The 20,612-nt window shown below is 38.4% G+C and overlaps 1 protein-coding gene across 5 annotated transcripts in view; it reads right to left on the reverse strand.

Moving 5' to 3' along the window:
• The window catches only part of ICA1 (islet cell autoantigen 1), a 73,866-nt gene that overhangs the window by 45,209 nt on the left and 8,045 nt on the right, over window positions 1–20,612 (reverse strand). Inside the window, exons 2-9 of one of the 5 annotated variants that reach the window (XM_040549786.1) lie at window positions 18,409–18,468; window positions 17,246–17,292; window positions 16,695–16,758; window positions 15,689–15,726; window positions 11,080–11,251; window positions 9,034–9,106; window positions 7,257–7,380; window positions 4,793–4,991 (exon numbers count right to left, since the gene is read on the reverse strand). In XM_040549786.1, the coding sequence (XP_040405720.1) occupies window positions 4,793–4,991; window positions 7,257–7,380; window positions 9,034–9,106; window positions 11,080–11,251; window positions 15,689–15,726; window positions 16,695–16,758; window positions 17,246–17,292; window positions 18,409–18,450 (759 nt within the window). In that variant the 5' untranslated portion in view covers window positions 18,451–18,468. Of the gene's footprint in view, window positions 1–4,792; window positions 4,992–7,256; window positions 7,381–9,033; window positions 9,107–11,079; window positions 11,252–15,688; window positions 15,727–16,694; window positions 16,759–17,245; window positions 17,293–18,408; window positions 18,469–20,612 lie in introns of those variants that run through there. The other 4 variants (XM_040549787.1, XM_040549784.1, XM_040549783.1 and 1 more) reach the window with 4 other exon arrangements.

A 20,612-nucleotide genomic window follows, 5' to 3' on the forward strand; every position in this document is an offset into this window, starting at 1 on the left:
AGCTTTAACTTTTTCATTCCTAAAAGACATTTAACAGAGAACTGTGCAGACCAGCCACTCCCTACATGAGTACAGTTATAAAAACAAGTCTAAACGATCGTTAAGTCATTACAAATCCTTCTTGTTGAGCCTTCCTGTTTCTCACTGCTTTGCCTTTTCTTTTGCCAGACTTAACGTTAAAATGCCATTTAAGGGCATTAATTTTGTTTCAAGTATATAGAGTGCTACAACTAGGAAGAACTTGAGATAAACAGCTCCCAAACAACTCAGCCGCAAGCTTGCAAGTTTCTCACAGCTGCATGAAAAGTAACAGCTAGACATTAAGGGTCCTATAACTCTTAGGATTTTTAGGGGAACTGGGAATATCCTTGAAACTTCTCTTCCATAGTAGGATCTATGCCACTTCCTCAGCATCACTGAAGTAGTTTGGGGTGCTGCATTGTGGGGTAGGGCCTGTCTAATCTCCCAGAACAAGAAGGCCCAGCACAAACCACACTTCTTGTTCCCCCCAGCTGCCACACAACTATACTGATCAAGAACCAGCTCCTCTTCCAGACAGTACCCCTGCCTAATACACAATGCCTTACAAACATATTTATTGCTGCAAAATCTCAGTACCACAGAGACAGGACTTGCACTGTATTCCAAGCAGATGAATCTGATGGCATTTACAATGCTCTGTGGCAAACAGACCATGCACTGCTTCTTACCCTTGCACGGTTTCAAACTTTTCTTCCTCCTACCTAAGCTTTGTTTGCTTCTTAGAGAAGCAGAGCTCCTAGGAAAGCAGTTCCAGCAGAGAGGACTACACAGAAGGGGGAAACTGAGCCCCAGTGCTCATGTGCCCAGGTCTTGGGATACCAAGGCAGCACGGCGTGGCTGAGGGATCCCGGTACGGCTGCTCTTGGTATTTACCAAGCTGCCCCAGCTGTGTTTCGAACCTCAGAATGAAGGGGAGGCAGAGAGCAGAAGGATGATGGAAGCAAAAACCATATGTATGGAAAGGATTAATTTGCTCTATCAATGTAACAATTATTTATATTTATATATATATATATATGCACACTGCCATCTGACAGATTAAATATATATATATATACATATATATATATATATATATATGTTTTATAGTTGGCCTGAAGAGAAGCATGATAATTCTTTTAGCTTTTTTTTTTGTTGTTTGTTTACATGTTATGGGAGGCACTGTAATGTCTAGGTTTGATAAGAATCTCTATGTCACCCTGTATAAGCACCTGAGATATCTTAGCTAAGGAAAACTGAACAGAAACTCTTCCTTGGTTTTTATAGGCAGCTTATGGGATGCTGTTGCCTGGTGGCATAGCCTATCACTGCACATTAGTATGTTCCTTCTCAGGAAATGCATGGAAAATTTTGCATGTTTTTCAGAGCTGTGGCAAGGAGACCCAGGGACCAACATCACTTGGGCTACTTGGTCTGTAATTTTACAGTATCACAGCAGAGCTCATGCTGTAGTGTACAGTCAATAAAACAGCTTAAACTTAAGAGCCTTACAAACCTGATCAGTGGTGGAGAATTTGGTAAGGGGACATTAACTTGTTCAAATTCTTTTACATATCACAGCATCGCACAGCAAGGCACTGGTTAGATTCTCTCCAGCAACACTTCAGACTCCAAACTGGGGATGACAGGTCACTGTAACTAGTACTACACTTGAGCATCCATAAAATCTGTTTACAGGAAAACCAAAGAGAACGACAAATGTCCCCCAAATGGGGGGTACAACAATGGAGGTACATAGCATTTAGACAACTCTGTGAGGAAGTAAATACTTTACCTGTTTCCTTGGTTTGACTCAAATAGCTACAATCACAAGGATCTTAAAATAATAGTGTAAAAGGGTTGTTCTGCAGGTTATTGCTGAAAAATCAACACTGGAACACTTTGAAAGTTGTAATATTGTTGGAACTAGCATCTTTACACTGATGCCTTGGGAACAGCAGTAGAAAATTCTTTCAAGTACCCCACTGTCTGGAAAGAGAGCTACAAAAATGTCAATGTTTTAACTCAGATTTTATCAGCTCTGAAAATACTGACTCAACTATTGATCTTTTAGCCTAAGCTGCTCTGAGGGAAGGTATGAAAAACCCATCTGGATTGATTTAGCTTTGGTCTCTTAAAACAAGTACCATATCTATATACATAGCGATATATTTAGGATTACATTATAAAAGGCTACAAACTTGAAAAACAGTCACCAAGTGACTGTTTATATCACCAAGTGATATAAATACTGCTGATGCACAAGGTAAATTAAAAAATCTCTAAACCAGCGCTGTTTACTTGAAATAAAAAAAGATGTTTAGTGAAGTAATACTTAGGATTTTTACAACTAGAAGTCTGAAGAAAACTTTTTTTTTCAAGTGCTCTGTCAGGTCCAGCTTCATTAACTACTTGCTGGTGTATCACTACATAAGCAGCTCCAGGTCAAACACTGCTCTCTGGTGATGGTATATTTTAGAATTTAAACCCCCTACATACGTAGTTATAACATCTTTCTCTACACAAAGCTAGCATGACTTAAATTGTTGTTAGAGATCCAAAATAAGCCTTAAAAGCCCAGCATTACACTGCCACACTATGGTACAATTAAGATCTGCAAGCAAAAATATAACAAAAAGACAAAAGAACTCCTATAACTAGGATTGCAGTATTCACCGTTAGTTATGTTTGCCTACTACATTCATAAAGCAATAGAAACATACAGTTGTGCCCTGTTCAGCAACAGCCATCTAGGTACGTTATGCTTTAGTATTTTATTTTTGTAAAGTTTTTCCAAAATGAATAAAGAAAAAGTTTACTTTTTACAGGTGTTAAAATACATAGGAAAGTTGATACCAAAAGCATTTCTTTACTTTGTTGGCTACAAAATATAGAGCTTTTTGCTCTCTGCAATACAATGTGACCTGAAAGGTTTTGTGTTGACAGCCAGAGAAAAGAAAGGTTCAAAGACCTTCTCCAAGATATTTTTGAGCTATTCAAGGAAATGCTACATAATTTTTTAGAATCTACATCTAACACATTGATCATTTCTTTATGTCAGAACATAACTCATTTTAGACCAAGAAATATTTCAAATATACTTAACATGGTAAAAATAGGGAAATTCCAAATGCTACTAAGTTTTATGAGAGCTTAAAAAGTCATATTTTTGCTGACCTTGAAGCACAGCAACACAAGAGGGCTGATATTTCACATGTAATTTTTTAACTACAGCAGCTCACAAGTCAAGGCATACATTATTTTAATTACTTTGCCATTTATATAATTTATACCTTCCATAGCATTTATTTTGCAAGAAAGCTATAAATCAGTTTTGTATGACCATTACCAGCACTGCTTTATTCATTCTAACATTCCATTTTTTAAGTGTTTTTCTAATAAATCAAACATTTTACATAAGCAATCGGCTGAGGCCAAGACCATACCAATTATTTTACCTGCAAGAACTTGCCATTATAAACATTTCCCACAAGGCATAATAAAATACATGTCTGGTGCCACAAGACTTACAGGAATATCCCGTACTGAAGGACATTAAATAAAGATTAGATGACTGGTTGGAGTTTCATCTGTTCCACCCCTTTCTTAATTGCTATTGTCACCACTTCAGTTTACAAAAATGGCGCAGTCTGTATGCATACAGGTTCCTTCCCGTTAGGATGGCTTAGTCAAGCTTTTGAAATCCCAAATTAAGCAACTTTCATCTCAAAACACTTTCACTTACAGAAAGACATTAATGAACAGGGATTCTCTTTTCTATGTTACCTGTCTCTAGGCTACATGCGCATGCATACATATGCATGTGCTTCAGTGCAATTTCTGTTATTAGGCCTCTGTTTTCAATTATTGGAGTGTTCATAATTTATTTTTTTACTGCATTTACTCAGAGCACAAGCCACCAACTTATAGCTAGAATATTAACTCCTCATAATACTCAATACTTACAAACAGCAAACTGTGAACATTATAGTCTAAAAGCTTTTAAGTTTCACTAACAAATGCAAAGGTCTCCTGAGCATTCCTGAACAGAATCAGCCCAAATAAATTCCATCCTCACACCTGGTAGAAAATCTGCAGACTATCCTCTATAACTTGTGATTTTTGGAAGCCCTTTGGCAGGGAGGAGTATAGCAAACTTGAGAGGCACTGAGGGAAGACAATTTATGGTGAGTGCATTCTTAACTATTTTAGTGTTTAGCGGTTGCCCAGGAGTTATGCCGGACTGCACGAGGAGCTTGAATTCCAACTTTGCGACTCCTCCCCAAAATCCTACAACAGTCAATTTTGAAATGCTGGCCTTTGACTGCACCCAAAGATTTATCAGCTGATGCTATGGCATTTCTGTTATTCTGCCCATTTTAGTTACAAAACTCAATTTTCCATTTCCCGGCCGAAAGAAGACATATCTTCTTCCATTAGTCACTGAGGCATCACAGCTAAGTATTTAAAATTAGATAACATTCTTTAAACCATATATTTTATTTAAATTATGAAGATTTAGCTTGAAATTGAATTGACTACTGAAAAATGCTATTTCTTACTATCATATCTTCCCTTACAGCCCACTCTTCTGTGAAGGATACTGTATTCCATATCAGAATAATTGGAGTTCTGTCACACGAAAAAGATAAGTTACAATTAATGGCATCCTTAGCGCTGCTGAGTTATGTCTTCCTCAGAAGAATCAAAATCACGCTCCATTGTCATTCATCAGGTATCCCCTTCTAGGAAACTACAGGAAACGTCATACCTTCCTGAACTTTTCCATCTGCTTATAAAGATCTGGATCCAGCTCCTGAGACACATCTTTCATCCAAAGCAGAGCTCCTCTGTATTCAGTCCGATACTGTTCCATTCGGTTCACTGTCAGCCATGTGTCTGAGATGGCCCTATATCTGAAAGTCTCCACTTCTTGATATAATCTACTCAAAGGAGTACGCAGTGCTAATCTGGGGGAAGGCATGAAGGAATGAATGAAAGAATATATTAAAGAAGCTGTTCCCCAAAAGCACACAAATTAATAGAACTCCTGACACTTCACTAGCAATCAAAAGACACACAGTTAAAATAATTCACTTAATTGCTACTCTGTGTTCAGACAGTTCTACAGGTTAGTTGCGGGTATGCATTAATGGGGTAATTTTACACATATATTGTGCTTGCAACACTCCTGTTCAAAGAGTTACCTTTTACAGTTCCTTTCTCTTACACATGAGTGGAAAAGGAACTTTTACTAATGTGTATATTTTATTTAGCCATCCTGCTTGTATTTATGCTATTAAAATTCCTCTTTGTCAGTTGCATTTAACAAATGTAAGAATATACCTGAGATAATTTATTACTGGATACATACCACAGATGCATCAGGATTGTCATGTTAAGCCTCAAAAAAAGTACTTCTATTAGCCTTTAATCTTTAAATGTATGCGTAAATAAAGAAGTCATCTGTCAAATGGATAATTATCTGATTTTTTTTTTCTTTTTAAAGAATCTGAACAATTCCTTTGAAGGACATTTATCTTGGGGAAGGTTTTAGGCATTTTCTTACATGTTTGTTCCAGATACCACACTTTGGAGAGGCAGTAGGGGACACTGTTGTCTTCCCTATGCCATCACTTCAGCTCCTAACGGGATCTCGGAACTAGACAGAATTACTCCAACTTTTGCTGTTTCCTCCTGCTGCTTCTGCTTTCCTGTTTGTTGCCAGAAGCCACCTCACTGGAATGGGTTCAATCAGCTCCACATCAGTGTACAGCTAGTTTAATTTGCCACTTAGGGACTTCCTAGGCATGAGAGAATTTCTAATTTCAGCTCCAATAGCCAGCAAATTTCATCTACATGCTCTCCAGCTTGCTATTGGCATACAACATAAATAAGAGCAGTCCTGACTCCAAGATGAGCTTGGGGATGGCTCAAGAAGAGGAGGAAGACAAACAACTGGTTCTATTTTTATGGTTGTTTGTTTATAAAGATGCCTTAAAAATGCATCAAGTAAGGCAGATGACAAAATGTGAACTTCTTATTGGGGCTTGTGTAGGTGCAATGCACATTTCTTCACATTCTACAAGCAGACAAACAGCCATTTAAAGGAAAAACTCAGCTTATATAGACACGTCATACAGTGGGATTTCTAAAAAAACATTAAGCTTTTTAAAGAAGCAAGTCATTAGGGTTTTTAATGGTGCCTTACATGTATTTTGAAGATCCCACTCATAGCTTTTACTGGATGTGCTAATGACCAAAATCTAGCCCAAGATAAACATGAAATTCTCAGTGCTTGGTATGTGATGTTTTATTCTGAGCCAAACAGCTGTGCTGTTAAGCTAATTATCGTGAAACTTTCCAGATTTAAGAACCCCCCAAAATCCTGTAAAAGCATAGAATTTAATTTGTAATTTGTCATGGAATTGAATTTTCCCGTCTGAATGATGGAGAAATTCAAGCTTCCATAGTACCAATATGGAACGGGAGGGAACCAACAAAAAAAAATTCACAAAACCAGAAGAAACCCTTATATAGTAAAATCCATAACATCATCAAGTACTGTTACTTTTAAACTCTTTGAATGAACACAGGGTCAGTGTGTCAAGAGCTCTAGCTAAAAGCAAGAGTTTATGTGGATATGAGTCCTTCTGTATTCCTTACGTTTTACCAATTTGCTCCTACTCTATCTGCATGAGTTCGGTTGCAACCTAGGATCTTCTCCTGGAGGCTTTTGTGTAAGGTTGAAGCAGGAAATGGCAGGTTCCTTTCTTCTCTGTCTACTTAATGCATGAGACTCTAGTCCAGAAAGGCGCTTCCTACTCTCCCAGGACCCAGACACTTTTACAACAGGCCTGCTGTAGCAGCATTTCTTTTCAGAGTGAGAACTGCCATCAAGCAGGAGAGGGACCTGATATCAGCTCCTTTACTGTCCCACTGCTAGAAAGGGCATGCAGATAGCACCTGTACAGCTTTAGAAATGCTGATCTGAACAGCCATAGGTGGGAAAATCTGCAGATCAAAAGACATAGCAGGTCCATGGGACAAAAACCAGGATCAGGCAAAACTACTCACAGCAATCCAGTAATATTGCCAATACTGTAGCAGTTTTGGTCGATAACAACTTTTGTATCACTTGGTTCCTCATATCTCAAATAGCAAAATGAACTGTGGCAATGATGAATAAACTTCCATTATCCCATGCAATTGGATGGTAACGCTGATATACATACCTTTGCTGAGAAGAAAAGCAGAGAGCCTTTCCTGTGGCTTGCATCATTTTTCCTGCTCTCGTTTTATCCTGAGAACCCTGTGATCGAAGAAATTTTCCCAATTCATTTTCTTCCTGAGACAGAACTAATGAAAAATAAATGAGTGGTCAAACGTAATTTAATAGGTTTCTGACAGTTTTAAAGTTGTCCTAACATCAAATACCTTAAGTCACTCCAAATCCAAGCAGCATAGAAAAAAATAATTCCATGGAATTCCTGTATTTATACATATATTTATATATTCAATCAGAAAATATGATTCACTTGAGACATTTGTTGATGGGGTTGCTGTACTTAACAAGAATCACAAAATTCTGTCAGTGCTTAAAGTCGGTAGGAGAAACATGCTACTTTGCTCTTGAACAAAAAAAATAGCTTGGTTAGACTCTGCATAAAGGGCCCACTTGAGGCTTGATTACAGTATCTTTTTGTCTTGTGTTTTGTTTTGTCTTTCATTATCCTTTTTTAGCACATGGACTACCTCAGTTGATCTTAGTTAGCATACTTTCGCTGAAGCTAATTCTTAGCTATACTACCCAAAACTTTTTTAGTTGCTCTTTCTCTTGGTCTCCATTTTTCATGTTCTACTACAATACTGATTTTTTTTTTATATGAAAAATACTACTTCTGAATTCATTTTTTTAAATGAGGATCAAGAAAAATAAAAGTGTTTATGCATTGATATGTTGGCTACTTCCAAATTGGAACAATAAGTCTTCACGATCTCACATCCTTACAAAACCATTTCATTGTGGCCTCATCTATTCGTCTTTTTAAGTGGCTGTCTCCTATGGAGCCTATTTTTTCCCAGGCTTAATGAGGAGAATAGTCTAGTATACCGAAAAAAAGATCTTTTAAGTCCTCTTGTCATTTTTAAAATGCTGACAGTCAAATCTATTGCAGTCTAATAGCAGCGCATTTTGCCAGAGTATGCACACGCATTTTTGCATAAGAGATTTTACCCGCTATTTTGGAACACTTCTTGAACTCAAATACACTGCTAATTCTGTATTACAATTTTACTTTAGTATCCTTAAACATCATCTCAGACCCTCTTTGGACAGGCAAAAGAAAAGGGAAAGAATGGAGAAAATATGCATAAAATTCAACAAAAAGAAAGTAAATTAAAAGATGTTTCCATAGCCGATTTTCTTTTCCAGGACAGAAATCACAGTATCAGAGAATCAAAAATATTGATTGGAGGGAATTTCTTCTTTAGGTCATTTAATACAACCTGCTGTTTGAAACTTCCTAAATGAGGTTCCTCTCTCTCATTAATGACTGCTGCTAATTAACATCCACCTGTTGCAGCCAAGTCAGCATAATCAATTTCATCATAATCGCACAGATTACTTACTTATACAACTAGTAATAAGACCAATACTCTTCATTGTTAATCCCAATTAAAAAACGCAGGAGTTCAGAAAAGAGCTAGAATTTCAAAAGTTCTCAATTTAGATGGACACAGCAACTAATGGAAAAAAACTCAAAAAATCAAGCTTTCTCCCATAATAATTGCCACTTTTCACTGTATAACATCAAATATAAAGCTTAACACAAACTAGGAGATCTTTAAGCAGTTAAAGAAGTCTACATTTAATTGTCTGCAGGGAATGTTACCTTTAATTTTAACTAGGATGAAACTAGTAGTTCTCCAGTTTCATTTTTACTTTTTTACTTGTTAGATGATTTCATATTGCAGAGTGCCTTATCAACTACTGTACTTGCTCATACTTACAACAAATCCTTTTCTGATAAAGTCCTATTGCTTTCAGCAACTCCATACACGTTCTCTGAATAGAATGGAAGAGCTGAAGTTGAAAAGAATAAAAAAAAAGTATATGTAAGAAACAGTGAAGATTAAGACACAAGAAAGAGCTTGTCTTTATTTCTGTAGAAATTATTAGGGATCACTATTTCCTTCTTGAACACTGAGTAATCTTTCAAGCTTGAAAGTATTTTTTCCTTATTAATTGTGCTTTTCTTTCAATCAAGTTGTCCACTGAAACTATAGACAGACAACCCAAACATAAAGGTAAACAAAGACAAAAATAATTTTAGAAACAGATCTATTCCAAACAGCTCACAGTTAACCAAACTACTCTTTTTTTTTTTTTTTTTAAAAAAGTTATCTTTTGATACATATGAAGATGCATAAATCTTTGATTCTGAACAACCCTCAACAGAACAAAAGGCTGTCAGTAGTTTCAATGAAATGTGATAAGCGGCAATATGTATACTGAATTTTTAATACCACAAAATCTAGTGGAAGAAACTTGCATGGGTATACCAACAGGAAGGTTTTTGATTTTAAAATGGACTTTTTACTGTCACAGCTCTGGTATTTTAACCAAATTGACAGAGTAGCAGTTTTCAAAGAAAGTAGAGAAAAAAAGTCACTCTTGACTAAGTTTGGAGAATTAACAGGAAAACAGAAATTACTACTCTTTCTTTCTGCTCATCTAAAACCTCTAGACTGTAATTTAAACCTCAACTCCGCTATATCAAGTGCCATTCAAATATTAGTAAAATGGACTGCTGGCACAGTAACTGTCATCCTTTTGCATCTGCTTAACCTCCTGTATGTTTACTAGGATCTTGTCTTTTCAGCAGAGAGCATGACTTGCAGTTTTGAAACTGTTCAAGTGAAAACATGTTTGTACTTTCTGTTTGGTAAACACAAATTGCCCTATTTTTAATCCACATGAAGTAACAAAGCATCCTTCCTGATCAATCCGCCACACAAGAAGCACGATAGGAAATCAGGCTGAAATAGTATTTTATAAATATATAATAAAATACTATTTCAGCTTCTTCAGCTTGTTTAACACCAATACTTTTGACTTAAAACTCATCTATGAAGGCCAGACACATAGTTAAAATCTTCTAAGTTTTATAAGTTGTCTTTACAATAAGTAGACTACAAAGATTTGATTGTTGTAAAAGCACCTCTTGTATTCCAGCTCAAACGTATGAAACTGAGATTCCTAAGTCCACAATTTCCTAAGAAAAATAGTGACATAAAATATTCGCCCTTACGTAATAAAATGATAGAAATAAAATTTATCTAGATGCTAACTTGGTTACTTGCTAACTTTGGAAGTCCATTCTCTGTCTTTTGATTTGTGTCAAAGATGCTTAAGCTCTTCAGTTTGTAGAACCTTAATTCTTTTCCAGTGGGGCTGAGGGTACTGACAGTAGGACTGCAGATATCACCCAGTAGGATTTCTTCTCTCAGTTACACTTCACAGACTTTCAGAAGCTGCCTTTGGTCATGTCAAAAAACAGTAATCTGCACAAAAGCCTCAGAGAACAGACTGCAATGGCAATGTGCATCTATTCCTTCTTTGCATACTCTGTTTTTTATGGTATATGCTACAATGTGGCATTTCATAGCTATAAAAAAGAACATCATTTACGTACGCTAGAGTCTACTGTTTTAAAAAATGATTTAAACTGATATAAGGAAAGGATAAGGATGGCTGATACAAAGGGTGATGTCCTGCTCCCACTGCCACCAAAAAATAAGAAAACCTGCCCTCAACACCTGAAAATAGGTACGAGAAATGTTAAGTTCTGAATAAAGTTTTTTATTACAAAACTTCCACTAGACTCCCTACACCTGCATAAGTATGTTTGTCTGAAATTAGAAAGGATATTACACAAACAATGATAAAATTAATATATGTTATTATCTGGTATCTATATGTACACATCTTAGCAGCTTGGTGGAAATGAAAACAGTTTAAGTTATCAGAGAACACATTATGTAGACATTACAAACCTCTAGCTTTGCATCCAGATCTGCATCTGAAGCCACAACATGTTCATCTTCTTTTTTTCCTGTGACTTTTATAAGGGTTTGTTTTGTTTTCCAGTACTTCTGTTGCATTTTATTGACCACAGATTTTTCTTGGCTTTGAGCATATTGATCATAAAATTCCCTTGGATAATTACTAAAATATTAAGAAAATTACAAAATTTCAATAGGATACTTAAAAATAAGACTAACAAGCTAGATTAATACACCCCTATTGGGAATACTGCATTTACATGCAGACACATGTATTCTAGTATGCATTTCCTCATTATGCATTAGTAACAAACCAATTAAAATAATAATATATTTCCACCAACATTTCCCATCCTCCTTTGGAGGATAATACATTGCATATAACATGAATGTATTTAGTGTGTAGTACTTCCAAATCATCAACTGCAAAGAATTCTTCCCAATGCATTATGGAACAATTTATAGCTCCTGGAATTAAAATTTTATTTTTATATAGCTAATAGGGAAGTTTAAAGAGCGCTAGTAGAATTGCTTAAGTAGACAGCAATTTTCATGCAATTTTAGTACTGTCAGGATTTCACAAAGTACATTTTATGAATGGAATTAGATTTCTTACTGCCTTTTTTTTTTTTAATTGAATAAAAAAGAGAAGGATACTCATCTCTTTTGAGCACACTATGTACAAGATAGCCCACTACTTTCACTGTGCAATCACCAAGTGATAAATGTAGGTGCAAGAGAGAGATTTGTCAAGCACGATCTGCCATTAGTGAAGCCATGTTGGCCGTCACCCATTACCTCCTTATTTTCCATGTGTCTTTGCAAAGTTTCCAGGAGGATCTGCTCCATGATTTTGCTGGGCACAGAGGTGAGACTGACTGGCCTGTAGTTCCCTGGGTCTTCCTTTATTCCCCTTTTTAAAAATGGGGGTTATGCTTGCCCTCTTCCAGTCAGTGGGAACTTCATCAGACGGCCACGAATTCTCAAATATGATGGAAAGTGGCTTAGCAACTACATCCGCCGTTTAGCTCAGGAGATGTGGATGTATCTCATCAGGTCCCATGGACTTGTGCACCTTTAGGTTCCTTAGCTGGTCTTGAACCTTATCTTCTCCTACAGTGGTCAGTTCTTCTTTCTTCCAGTCCCTGCCTTTGCCTTCTAGGGCTCAGGCTGTGTGTCTGGAGCTCTTGCTGGTGAAGACTGAGCCTTCTCCATATCCTGGGTAACTAGGTCTCCCATTTCCTTCTGGAGAGGGCCCACAATTTCCCTAGTCTTCCTTTTATCACTGCTGTACCTACAGAAACCTTTCTTGTTTCCCTTGATGTCCCTGGCCAAATTTATTTGTAATAGGAGTTTGTCTTTCCTAACCCGATCCTTGGCTGCTTGGATGATTTCTCTGTACTCCTCCCAGGTTATCTGTTTTTTCTTCCACCCTCCTTTTTTGTATGCCTCCCTTTTTGGATTGAGTTTGGCCAAGAGCTCCTTGTTCATCCCTGCAGGCCTCCTCCTGGCATTTTTGCCTGACTTCCTTTGTTGGGATGCATCACTCTTGACCTTGGAAGAGGTGACCATCGAATACTAACCAGCTTTCTTGGGCCTCTCTTCCCGCTAGGGCTTTGTCCCATGGTATTCTACCAAGCAGATCCCTGGAGAGACCGAAGTCTGCTCTCCCAAAGTCCAGGGTAGCGAGCTTGCTGTGCTGCCTCCTCACTGCCCTCGGGATCCTAAACTGCACCACTTCACGGTCACTGCAACCAAGGCTGCCCTTGAGATTCACACTCCCCATGAAGGAGCTCCATGCACTCCAGCTGCACATTGACATAGAGGGTGACGACACCTCCTCATCTTCCCTGACTGTTCATTCCCGAATAGCCTGTATCCTTCCATTCCAACACTCCAGTCATAGGAGTCATCCCAACACATCTCCACAATGCCAGTGAGGTCGTAGCCCTGCAGGTGTGCATACATATAACTCCTCTTGTTTATTCCCCATGTATGTTAGCATGAGATATTGAAATTGGGCCCCAATGAAGATGACTTACTGGCTGGAATTCCTTTGTGCTCTTCAGGTTCTCTCCCACTGACCCGTGACCCTTCTCAAGGCTCTGGGCATCTATCACTGACGTTGGCATCAAACTGGGAGGAATGGGATGGACTGAGGTTCCCCTCCCCCTGCAACTCTAGTTTAAAGCCCTCTTCACCAGCTTGGCAAGCCTGTAACCAAAGATGCTCTTCCCCTTCTCCAACAGGTGGACCCCATCAACCCCCAGAAGACCACATTTCTCAAAGCCAGTCCCGTGGTCCACATAGCCAAACCCCTGTCTGTGGCACCAGTCCTGTAACCATCCGTTGATTTGACACTTTCAACTTGCCTTCTTAGTCCCCTTCCCTTTGACCAGGAGGACTGATGAAAAAACTGCCTGCGCTCCCGAGTCCTTTACTGCTGCTCCCAGGGCTCTGTAATCCCTCTTGATACTCCTCAGACTGCTCCTGGCTGCATCACTGGTGCCCAGTACGAGGCTTGGCAGTCTCCAGGTGACATCCTTGACATGAGCCCCTGGTAAGCAGCTGACTTCCTTCAAGAGTGGATCAGGTTGGCAAAAGGGTGCGTCTGTACCTCTCAGAATAGAGCCCCTTACTTGTCACCTTTTCTCAGTTGTACTAGTTGTTATGCCGGGAGCAGATTGGGCTGCCTAACTCAGCTCACCCCACCTCACCCTCTGCAACAGGTCTTTCCTTTTTGGCCAGTATATTCCACAATATTTAAACCATATGAATAGAAATTACAGTTTCACAATGAAATCTTGATCTCTATCAGAAATAGTTATTCCACTATTAATTTCCCTTATGTGTATAAATTAAGATATGCAAAACCACTGCAGCTTTTTTTTGGAAATACATGGTTGCTTAAATTTATTATATTAAATACTCCGAGAAAATTAAAGTGGTTGAATTTATTTTTCAAGTAAAGATACTCTTCATCTGTTTCACATTACTGAGATACTGCTCACTAGCTCAATTCACACAACACACAGGTAACTCACTGATGCTACCCCAAAAAGCCCTCAGACTCAACATACACGTCAAGTCATGCAGAGAGACACACAGATATATACACTTGTGAAATATTACGGATGTTCTGAAATAACAAGCCATTGGCACACATATTCACCAAGAGAGGCAGCTCTCCCCTGTGCAGTTACTAATGACACAATTCATCCTGAAAAGAAAATCTGCTTGACAGGGATTTGTTATTTGCTTTGGTTATTTCTAATCAGTGAGTTAGGAGACAGTGACTTAAATCACCAAAGAGATGGTAAGAAATTGCACTGGAAATGAGCAAAGACAAAAGTCAAAATGCACATATATACAGAACTTTCTGGCTTCTTCCACGAACTTTAAAAGAAAAGGTATTCACCCATTTAATTTTGCCAAAGCATCAGTCCAAAGTCCTTAGTTTACGAATTTCATTAAGCTTAGAACAAGACACATTTTGGTGTCACAGCACAAAATAAACAACACTTGCAAAACATATCACATTTCACATGCAGCTTTGCACAAACAAGTCATTACACATACCCTGACAACTCCAGCCTATCTAGTTAGGTGAAGCCTGTATTGACCTGACTTGCTGTATCTCTAGTAAATGAGAACATTTAGATATTTCCCAAACCCCCCTGCATTATGAGAAAGCAGACTATGAGACCTTAACTAATAAAACTAACATTACTTTAAAAAGAAGAAAATAAATAAAATCAAACCGATCATGTGGCAGTATTAAGACCCTAGCTATCTGGCTAGTTGTGTGCTTTAACTTGTGCTACAGCTGTGCAAATAACTGATATCTCAGTTCAGTGATCAAACGAAGAAAACACCGTAATTCATTTGCTGTCAACCAGCCTTAATAGCTACCTTGCTTGAGGTCACCAGAAATTCTAGGGACCGGGTGGAAAAAATAAAAATGAGTCATTAATGTGAAGTCACAAAAAACAGTCCTGGGATTAATAGAGATTTCTGAATTAGATATGGATACGCAAACGGGAAGAATATGAAGAATGCAATCTTTTACCACTACAGACAAATTCAACTTTTAATTTCATTTGGAGAAATTTCTGGCTCCTGTTTATGCCTAATGCGATTATAAATCATTATCTTAATGAAATATTTGGTGGACAATTTTTCTCGAGGTTTAAAGGTTCTTGTCAATACCTTTAAAAATGGATTTTGTCAAGCAGTCGTGGGTATATTTAGGTTTTACTAAACAACCAAAAATATGACTAAAAGTAGGATCTACTTTATTCTAATGCTGATGACCACAGATAAATCCATTGAAATAAGACAGTTCATACAATTTTTGCCATTAAGCAGAAAATCGATAACATATGCTATTTTTCCATCTCGTCAATTCACTTGTTTTTCCATTCTTTGATAAGTTGGCAGTTTTTCACTTTCTATTTTTATTCTTTTTAAACAGAACATCTACCAGTGACTTCATATAAATGCTAGATGCCAGAACATAATGCATGATTATGCAGTCACAAATCAACATGCCAAACACCATTAACTCTTTAGAATAATAAAAAATGACCAAGGTACTTACTACTTATGACCTTCCATGTTTCTTATTTTCTTCAGACACTTAAATAAAATAAGAAATTATCAGTTAATATAAACACCTTTATAATTCTCAATTTAGACAACAGAAAAACTCCTGCCTTTTCACATATAAAAATTACCATACTTTATCATCTTGTATACCAAGTTACAACAGAAAATTTTTCCATCTGTAGACCAAATGCTTTTCTCATGTAACACACAATTCTCACTTAAATCCATGACAAACACATTTAAGTGGTGTTGCTGATTTTTTGTATTTTAGCAAGTTTTCCAGACAAACAAGTTTCCCTGTCATAAATTCAGCGATTTTTGACAAGGCAAGCCCAAAGTGTACATGCTAGGAATAATCCCCAGTCAAGTTGTTTTTTTTTTTTTTAAACCAGAATTTTAGCCACAACCTAGTTCAGCTATTTTTTTCAACAATGTCCCATTGATCCACTTTTCAAAAGCATTAGCTACCTTATGTCTTGAGCAATGGATGCAAAATTTAACCACCAGTTGTTTTTTCTCAGAGGGACATCACGGTTCCCGTGAATGGGATATGATTTGCATGTGTTTGGACTTTAAATTTTAAAAGTTAATATCTCCAGTTTGGATACACAATGAGCTGACCAGATGGCACACACATCACCAGTAATTGAGCACACTCCTTCCAGGCCAAATTTACTAGTCAAGGCAGACACTCATTGCAAAAAAACCAAGCGCCTGGCTTCTCCTGTTTTCAGAAAGGACTCTCTGGCACTAATCTTGGAGACAGAAAAGGGGCTGCAATGGGGAGCCATGATTCTGGCAACACGTCTAACAAGGTGCTGCCTAAAGACAGTACGGCAAGCACTGGATGGTAATGGGACTGGAACAGATTGCAGTGACTCGGACAAGGCAATGCAAACCTGAGTGCTTCCTGCAACTGTGAAGCACATGCACTTCCATTTACAGCCAATTGAAGCCAAATCCCAGGTTTTGGATTCTAGCCTCTCTGCTCTCTGTACCTGTGAAGCTTCCTGGCGAAGTTCCATGAGATGCTGGAACATTTTATCAGAGCAGGACATTTTCCTAAAATTGAATTTTTTTGAAGAGCTCATATGCACTGCAGTAGAGATCATAAGTAAATTCATAACCCTGTCTTCCGCAGCATTTAATTGTAAGGCCAACAGCCAAATAATGAAGAGGAAGAAAGAACTGCTTTGGATTGCTGTTTGCATTACAGCACCATCATATCAGACAACATGCAGAATGGATAGCAACAGCCACAGCTTTGCTGTAGTTTCTAGAGCCATAAGGCACAGACAACGTTAACTCCAGTTTTGTAATACCTATGTGCTTGACTTCATTGTTTTAATACAGGTTCTGCTTAAGTCAACAGTGGGTGTGTGTGAGAGATAAGAACACAGGATTTGGCTTGTATGCACATCCATGACTCAGTTATTGAGCAGCATGCTTGGCTTGACAGGAAGCAAAGAACAGCCGATCTAGGTGAAATAATGCGTATTATGTGGAACAAAGTGTAGCTCAGCAAGGGGAACAGGTCTTAGGCACTGACCTTAAACACTGTACGCGTTCAACTGACTCTCCTGGAAACCAGTGTCCCTAAAAAAAGAAGACGTAAGGGTCATGGTGACATAGAGTTCTCATCTTGCATGCACAGCTCACATTCTTTTTTCCTGTAACTATAATTGACTCTGTGGTCTTCTTAGTTATACACCTCTTAGTTCTACATAGTGCCCCTATGCCCATAGGGTACTCTTTGTGGTGTTTTTTTTTGTTTTTGTTTTTTTCCCCCTGTGAGGACCGTGTCACAGTTATTAGGACAGTGTTTTCATGGTATGAAAATGAGGGTATGCACTCCTGGCCCCACTGCGTGACATAAAGACACATGAGGTGTTTGAGGCCAAAAGGCTGATGAGATAGTGCTGTATGGCTGTATAGGGTAGAAGGAATCAGAAGTGGAATCTTACCTATACTGTGTACTAGATATGGCTCCTGGCATGCCATATCCCCCAGAACATGCCAAAAGATAGAAGGGTCCCAGAGAGCTCTAGGTGGTATAGACAAAAACCACTCCAGGGAGATTGCAGCAATTAAACAGCAGGAACAAGAAACAGCCCAGTGCTCAAGCTTAGTCCCTGGACCGCCTTTTATTACCAATACAGAATTAGCTTTTGGTCTTAAATGAGAATTCAGGTTGTACAAAGATGGCTTAGTAAGCACTGGCATTGAATAAACAGAACTGTGGTTGCTTGAAAAGAATCAGATAAGCATTGGCAAAAGCCATATCACCTGCAATTTCCATCATGAAGAGTTCCTGGATCCCATTCATTCCAGATGCTGTTCAAAGAACTTTCATAATGAAATCAGTTATGCCTCAGAAGTCCCAGATGAGTTTCACCTTTCTCACTGACTGAGAACACTCTGAAAAACCTGAATGCCCACTAATATTATGCCATTTTTTCAGCTGTTTATTTAGACCACAAAAGTGCGCTCAGTTTGGGTCCCACTGATCTCAATGGTACCCTAAATAATTCCATTCACACAGAACTTGTTTCAAGTTAGATACAAGTGTGTGATATTTACAGTACTGTATACTAATTTACATTTCATGTTTCAGCATTATAGTTAAGCTCTGCTGAAATGGAAACAGTATTTATTAATGTAGACATTAAAATCAGAAACAAGGGCAGAGGAAAACAATATAAGAATACTTACTTGAGCTGGATGTAGCAGATGTGCTATTGCAGGAATTCTCATGTTTGTATCTGAGTGCAACTGCATATGTATAAATTTTTAGCTTTTGACTTCATGATTTTCTTTTAAGAAACAGAGTCTTACTAATTATGTTATATCCTAAACTGGTCTTTCAGTTCAGGAGGAGCTCAGGACAGCTGCGTGATCTTTGAGGTCAGCTTCCTCAAAGAACGTGACCGTCCCATTTCAATGCACAGAAAGCTGAGCACCTGTGGCAGAAAGCCAGCACTGATGGATTTGTGACCGAACTCAAATGCAAAACAAACATGTAGAAGACGGAGGCAGGATCAGGTTACTCATCAAGAGAATACAAAAGTATTGCCAGAGTACGTAGGGATGGAGTTAGGAAAGCCAAAGCTGTGCTGGAGTTGAAACTAGGAAGGGATACAAAGAGCACCAAGAATGGCTCTATAGAGATAGTGGCACTGAAAGAAAGGCTACGGAAGGCACAGGCCCACTGTGACAAAGAATATGGAATGGCAGATGTGCATTTTTGCTGTTTTTCACTGGGAGACCTGCCCTTCAGCCTGCTAGTTCTCAGAGCCTACTGGTCAGGGTCTGGGGGTATGAAGACCCACACAAGAGAAAGACTCAGTCAGGAGGTATGTAGGCCGTTAGGATGTACACAGATTCAAGAAACCAGACAAGATGGATCTGGGGGTGCTGAGGGAGCTGGCTGACATCATTGCAAGGATGTTCTCCCTGTTCTCTTGGAGGTTATGCTGATCAGAGGAGATGCCTCGAGTGAGACAAACATCACACCTATCTTCATGAAGCACAGGAAAGAGCATCAGGAAAACTTCAGGCCCATCAACCTCACCTCAGTTCCTAGAAAGATCTTGGAGAAATCCCTCCTGGAAACTATTCCCAGCCACATGAAAGATGAGAAGGAGAGAGGGAACAGCCAGCATGGATTTACATGGATTTAAGTCACTCCTAACCTGACTGCCTTCAATGAGGTGACTGCCTCAGGTGAGTGAGTGAAGGGAGAGCAGGGGATGTTGTGTGCTCATTTTAGCAATGCCTTTGTCATGGTGTCCCACAGAAGCCTTACAGGTTCTTGTGACATCTATGTGATTCTGTGACAACTCATACAATGTAAAATATTAGACTGGAGAGCAACAGTTTGCTGCTACTTTTGGTTTAATGCAGAAAACTTTCCTTAAAAACATGCTGTAAACAGACAGCGGAATAACACTGCACCATGACCACTGTGGTGACACACACACAAAAATAGTACTGAATGTTTGCTTTCAAAGAGTTATCTACAATGCATTCAGCTTTTAGTTGTAATATTTTCATTCATATCCAAAACTTTGAAGATTAACATTTTTCATTCTTCAGATATCACTACACACACAATGTGAATTGTTCCTGCAGTCATTTAAAAGGGCCATAATTTTTTTATTTTTGGAATAGTCTTTAACTTCATGTGCTACTACTGCCTATTCCAAGTCCAAGAACAAAAGAGGGTTAAGATATTGGTTCAGCTGTAACAAAGGAGATTATTGAAAGCATCTGGCATAGCTGAAAGCAGCGAGCTTTTTTTTAAAGTAAACCCGAAGTCGTAAGTCTAGCCACAAAAAGTGAGAGATGCTAATAAACAGGGACTGGAAACAGTCCAGGGAAGTATCAAGGCATTGAAAGGAAACTTCATAACCACGTAACAAAGAAACCCTACAGTCAGGAAAGGCTGACCCTGAGGCTGCAGAAATACACCAATGAATGAGCACACAACCTTCAACTACTTTAGGTTTTGAACTCTTATGCTTTCAAAGAATAACACATGAATGTCCTGGACAGAAGTAACAAGAGATGTTCTTTGCCAAAGCTGACTACAATAGAAAGCACGTGACACTCACTGGAGCACACCAATATCTGACCTGAAAACCGCAAACTTAAAATTAACCTTTTATCATAGAATCTTCTATATAAAACTAAGCTTAATTTGCCACAGAGAAGTTGATGTGAGAGGATTATTTTTTTCCTGCTCCCTTTTTCCTCCCAGTGTATTAAGACTATAAGATGTTTCTAGAAATAATGTTATGCTGACGCTGACTGAAAAAAAATAGCATCCACCACCTCATTGGAAAACATTTCCATCCGAAAGTTTCCATTACCTTTGACGACAAAGAATGACGCAACACTCACAAGTGATCTCTATG

This window comes from Cygnus olor, chromosome 2, assembly GCF_009769625.2.
Source record: "Cygnus olor isolate bCygOlo1 chromosome 2, bCygOlo1.pri.v2, whole genome shotgun sequence".
NCBI lineage: Eukaryota > Metazoa > Chordata > Aves > Anseriformes > Anatidae > Cygnus > Cygnus olor.